Here is a 6,125-nt window from a genome sequence, read left to right as displayed (position 1 = left end):
TCGCGATCCCTCTGTGAACTCTTTCCCTGCCGCGGCAGGGAAGGGGTTAACAGCGGCGGGCGCATCTCCGATGTCCCCCCGCTGTTGGAGCGGGACGCCGGCTGTGACTGACAGCCGGCTCCCGCTGCGGGATAGCGCGGGATCTTATGTGATCCCGTGCTATCTCCAGGACGTACCGGTACGTCCTTTTGCGGGAAGTACCAGGCTCCCGGGACGTAACGGTACGTCCTGGAGCGGGAAGGGGTTAAAAGCACATTTCCTGTTTACGAAGTTACATTATTTTTCAGTTGGAATCTGTTGGTTGTTATTAGTACAGGATTTCTTTTATGGTAATTTGTCAAAAACTTGGAACGCCATACCCTGGTAACGTTATTTTCATTTGTAATGTTTTGTACTTTTATAATAAAAATGTAGTTCCAGCAATAAGACTCTTTCAGTCTTCAGGCCCCTGTCTCACATGCGTTCAGAAAACTAAGCTAAAATCATTGCATTTTTACCGCGGTTGTAAGCGGCATTTGAACGCATGTCGCAGTGTTTGGCAGTGCTTTTTAATGCACCCCATCATTGTAATGGGTGATGTGGTGTGTTATAAAGCGTAGGTCTCAGAGATGAGCGAGCACCAAAATGCTCGAGTGCTCGTTACTCGAGTCGAACTTTCAGTGATGCTCGAGAGTTCGTTTCGAGTAACGAACCCCATTGAAGTCAATGGGCGACTCGAGCATTTTTGTATATGACTGGTGCTCCGCTAAGGTTTTCATTTGTGAAAATCTTAGCAAATCACCGAAGTCATGTAAAAAACACAGAAATGGATAGGGCAGGCGAGGAGCAACATGCAGGGCTGCATTTCGGGCTCCGAGGTCTCACTATTAAGCCACGATAGTGGCAAGAGTGAGACCCCCCCCCCCCCCACTGTCAGCATAACGCTCGTTCTCCTCTGCCACAGCTGTAACCGAGAAGAATGATGTTAGCCCATTGAATTCAATGGAGCCGGCAATACAGCAGGTTCCACTGAAAGCAATGGGCTGCCGGCGAACGCGGGATGAATTTTCAGGAAGGGCTTAAAAATATAAGCCCTTACTTGAAAAAGAAAGATTTTAGTGTAAAAAAGAATAAAAATGCAGGCATTCTCTTCAATGAAGCCGCTGCTGCTGCCGGCGACTCCATTGAAGACAATGGTCCGCTGGCACACCTGAATTCTTTTTCAGGAAAGGGCTTTACATATAAGCCATTCCCTGGAAATGAATTAAAAGTGATTTAAAAAACAAAAAAATAGATACTCACCTCCCTTCAACTGCCGGGCACAGCCGCGTCTTCTCCTGCTGTCCCCTGCACTGTGGGGCTGAACTGCTGTCATTCAGCTAAGAGCTGCGCTGAGCCAATCAGAGGCAACACTCACTCACCCATTCATGAATTCATGAATGGGTGTGGGTGAGATCTGCCTCTGATTGGCTCAGCGCTGAGCCAATCAGGGGCATGTCTGACTCACACCCCCTTCACACCCACTGCAGGCCGGCCGCGCTGAACTCCGTCTGCCGGGACAAGGTGAGTATATATTTTTTTTTTATTTTTACACATTTCTGGATGAATTGCAGGGAAGGGCTTATATATTTAAGCCCTTCCCGACAATTCATCCCGCGATCGCCGGCAGCCCATTGCTTTCAATGGAGCCGGCTGTATTGCCGGCTCCATTGAATTCAATGGTCAGTGCTCGTTTAATCGAGACGAGTACCGTGTGGTGCTCGTCTCGAGTAACGAGCCTTTCGAGCACCCTAATACTCGAACGAGCATCAAGCTCGGACGAGTATGCTCGCTCATCTCTAGTAGGTCTGGGAAGTCCCCCACCAGTGGGTGTCCGACTGCTGAGCCCCCACACTTATCCCAAGAATCCCCCCTATTTCACAGTTCAAGATACATTACCCCATTTTTGTAGTTTATTGGGCAATGGACTCACTGGTCACACATACGCTGCAGGGGCTCCATTCCTCTCAATATCACAGGCAGACAACCAAGCGCTAAGCTCGGCTATCCATCTGTCACTCCATTCATTTTAATAGGGCAGACAGAGATAGTCGAGCGCAACAGATGGGAGAAAACTGAAACAAATGTCCCCAATCCAAAATACCCCTTTAACTTTAAGATCCTGAACACTATCTTATCGATGATATGAAACAACTGAGTTGGATACTTTGAATTAATATGCTTTATTCTGTGGCTTAATGAGGTGTCTATTCTAACGGTAACATCATCAAATAGAATGACGCCATGGAGTTCGTCTATTTCCCCAGCCATTTTCCACTTATGGAACGGTTGTATTATACAGTGGCAGATACAATCTAGTGAAACAATATGACATAATATGGTAAATTTTCTAATTCATTTTTCTTTACGTTCATCCACAAAGCCTAGAAGCGAAGCAACTGCTACAATACAGGCGAAGGTGTCACCTTGTGCCTGACGTCACCTTAGAGGAGCACTCTCGCCTCGGAGCAGAACCTTAGACTAAGTTATGGTGCTGTTCCAGGAGGTGACAGGGAGTCGGTGGATGTATTTTTTATGCTCCCTAGATGCTCCATTCCCACGGTGTCCCCCAGTGAAGATTGTGCACAGTCTGAAAATCCGACTCTTCAGACCGCCATGCATGCACTTTCCCATTGAAGTCCACCTGGCAGTGCTCAAACAGTGGTCTAACAGATTTTCGGACTACGCATGATCTTCACCAGGGAACATCACAGGAACGGGTGAGTATAAAAAATACATCCCCGATTCCCGTCACTGCCTGGAACAGCACCATTACTTAGTTTATGATGCTATTCTGGGGCGACAGGTTCCCTTTAACTCAAACTGAATGTTATGCTCTTATGGTGGCCGAGCACTTGGCATATAGTGCAGAAGTTATAGAATAGCCTACAGATGTGCATCTGCCTTGTGCAGTCTTTTGTAATCAAGAGGGTAACTCTTCACCATAACAGGATAGATTCTGGTTAGGCCGGGTTCGGAAATTCCGCCACAAAATACCAGGAATAATAACGCTGCATGCAGCTCTCTTCCTTCTTCTAAAATGCCGGGCAGCTGAGCGGAAACCAAACGGACCCCATTATAGTTAATTGAGTGTGTTTGGCGCTGTTCGGTTCTGTGATAAGATGTATCTGTTTGGTTATAAAAATGGAATGGAACAGGAAGACAGAATCCCTGCCACAGATGTGAAAGCAGCCATAAAAATGTATAAATTTTGATGCCATATTTATGGGTGTATTTAGATAAACACTCCAGGCAAAATGCCTACTGCAAGGTATGAGGGGGTGGTGAATGTCACAGGGGATTCCTTCATTGGTTTCCTTTGAATTTTTAAAGTCATGCCCCTCCCCTTCCGGTTTTGCATTAGTTCTAATATATGAAGGTTCCCTGGAGTGTTTAGTTAAGTAGGAAGTCCCACCAGAGAATTCCCACCCTCCTTATCTTAGAGGAATTAATTGTGAGTAGATAGCAAGAGGTATGCGATAGTACCTATAGACCTAAAGTCTGTTGCCTAAAGCCCCATTTACATGCCATGATTATAACTCATAATTCGTTCAAACGATGGCTTTTGAGTGATATCATTGCTTGTAAACACTTCAATCATTCACTCGTTGGTTGAACAAGGATTTTTAGGTAAGCATAAAATCCATCATTCAGCCGGAGAGAGATAGCAGGGAACGCATGCTGTGTTCTCCACAGGAGCAACTGAATACATTGTATTTAGCTGACAGCTCATGGCAGCCCCTGGGAAGACAATGCAGCTGAGTGCAAAGTCCAGACCTCAAGCTGGGGTTTTCAAACAGCTGCTGGAGACTCATTTACATGCAAATGAAGCTGATAAAGTGCAAATGGGCATTAGTGCTCATTAGTACTTTATGAAAAATGATCGCTAGAACTGTCAATCTTTCAATCATTTGAACAATTTTCTTTGCATGTAAATGGGCCTTTATGCTGCAAAAATGGTCAGGTGTCACGTTAGAACTATTGTTACAGTAACTGTGGTTCTCCAGAACCTGAATATTGAAGACCAGGCCATCAGTATTTAATCAGGATGGGTGGCCTCTAGAATTTCCAGTGAATTAAGCAGCCTCTTCTTTGTGTTGATCATGAGGATTCTGGAGGTTGACTTCCACCAATCTAATATTGCCTAAGGACATTGGACTGAATGGCCCTCCACTAGTGTTGACTCCTCCATGTTTGATATAGGGGAGTGGTGGAGTTCTATTTCCATACAATCTGTTGTCTTATACATAACATGGCCATCAAGAAAAGCCTCTTTTTGGATTTTTACTTGCATGATCTGCATTATGATAGGGATCCCTGATGAAGGATCTTCAGGCAGCAGTGTTCCCCACACAACCAATACCCGATACCAAAAGCAGCATGGAGTGACTGGGTGAAGGTGGCATTGATAGTGTGCAGGTGTCTGATTGGGCTACTCAACTCATAAAACGACAACTCGCCAGCCTCATAGTCCAGAAATATCCGGAATCTGTTACAGGAAAAAGTATGAGGGAAGGTGGCTACCATGTTATTATGTATGACTGAATACTGGTTCTTATACAACCTACGGAGACACCAAGACTTGTCATTGTCCCCAAAGTAAGACTGATCGCCTTTCTTCTCCATTTTTCCATAAGCCACACCTAATCTCCAGTCTCCTGTGTCACTAGTCTCCACCTCCCAACAGTGTCTACCTGAAGAGAAGACCTGGTTGCTTAATATCTGATTATACTGGAACCTGTTTGGTGTTTCAGGACGATTCTGATACACTTCAGACCAGTACATGCTTTTCAGGTCATCTGATACCAGTATATTATTGGCAGCTGTAGTTATATCTAGAACCAGCTCTAGACAATCTTGAGATCTTGAATTCGGTGCTACAACCTCGTCTCCAGCAACATCATCATGAAGTTTTTCAAAACATTCTTCCCATTCCTCATCTTGTCCATCCAGAATCTCATGAAGATCTATTTCCTGTGCAAGTAAGACAGACACTGGATTGCTTGAGCGGCAAAGTTCCTCAAGTTGACAAATTTTCTTATACACCTTGTCCCTCTTAATTTGCAACAGCTGGATCAGACTTGAAACTTTATATAACACCTTCTCACCTCTCCTGTGTGGAAACTGGATAGTAACCTCTTCGTTTCCTGCATCTTTTGGTCCACGTCTTTCAAGATCTTGGATCTGATTCTCAATCTTCGCTTGTTTGGAAAAGAGTATTCTCAGGAAGGTTAGTAATATCTCCTTCTTCTTTTTAGAGACTTCTTCCAATGGCTGTACCTGATGTCCATGATGATCTCCAGCTAAGCAACAGGTGACACATATACAAGTGTTGTCTACAATGCAGTAATACTTAAGGATTTCCTTGTGGATGGAGCATTTACTTTTTCCCGGATCTTCGGTGGCTTCTGTTAAGATGTGCTCTGCTGACCTGCTGTGAACTCTCAGGTGGTTGCTGCACAGAGAAGCTTCACAATGTAGACAGGACTGCACAGCAGGTACGGTAAAGTATATACAATATGTACAATGGACTCCACTTACGCTCTGCTCAGGGTTTGCAGACGACAAGATCTTGACAATATTACACAAGGCAATGTTCCTCTGCAGCACTGGGCGGGCCAAGAACGTCATCCTGCATTCAGGGCAGTTATAAGCTCTGGACTCCACCTGAGTATCCAGTAAATGTTCGATGCAGGCTCTGCAGTAGTTGTGGCCGCATGTCAGGTTCACCGGATCGGTGTAAATCTCCAGGCAGATGGGGCATTTCAGCTCGTCTCGGAGATCAGCAGACATTGTCACTGAAGGCAAGAGGGAAGGGAATGAAACTGAAAGTGTAGCACTCTGCTAGGGGAGGGAGTCGGAGTCAGTGCTCAGACATTACTAGGGGAAAGCAGAATCCCTAGACGTACAAGGGACTTTTCATACAGGACAGAATATTCTGCAACAGTGTTGCGAATTATGCCCTCCTGCAGAATATTCAGCCCCTAAACTCGCACTGCAGTTAGCAGAGAAGGTTTTGTTGCAGAATTCAGGGATGACCTAGTCCACAATACTGTTGAGGAATATTCTATCCCGTGTGACACGTTGCATTAGTGTGATTGTTCTCG

General features: G+C 45.2%; 1 protein-coding gene across 1 annotated transcript; it reads right to left on the bottom strand.

The window, feature by feature from the left end:
• Window positions 1–2,185: 2,185 nt before the first annotated feature.
• Window positions 2,186–5,823, bottom strand: LOC136587823 (E3 ubiquitin/ISG15 ligase TRIM25-like). The gene has a single exon (XM_066586593.1). The coding sequence runs from the start codon at window positions 5,809–5,811 to the stop codon at window positions 4,321–4,323; it is 1,491 nt and encodes a 496-aa protein (XP_066442690.1). The 5' UTR covers window positions 5,812–5,823; the 3' UTR covers window positions 2,186–4,320.
• Between the last annotated feature and the right edge of the window lie 302 nt (window positions 5,824–6,125).

The sequence above is a fragment of the Eleutherodactylus coqui genome, chromosome 13, assembly GCF_035609145.1.
Source record: "Eleutherodactylus coqui strain aEleCoq1 chromosome 13, aEleCoq1.hap1, whole genome shotgun sequence".
Classification (NCBI taxonomy): Eukaryota; Metazoa; Chordata; class Amphibia; order Anura; family Eleutherodactylidae; genus Eleutherodactylus; species Eleutherodactylus coqui.
The sequence above is the reverse complement of the archived record's forward strand: the minus strand, read 5'-3'. Positions and strand labels throughout refer to the sequence as shown.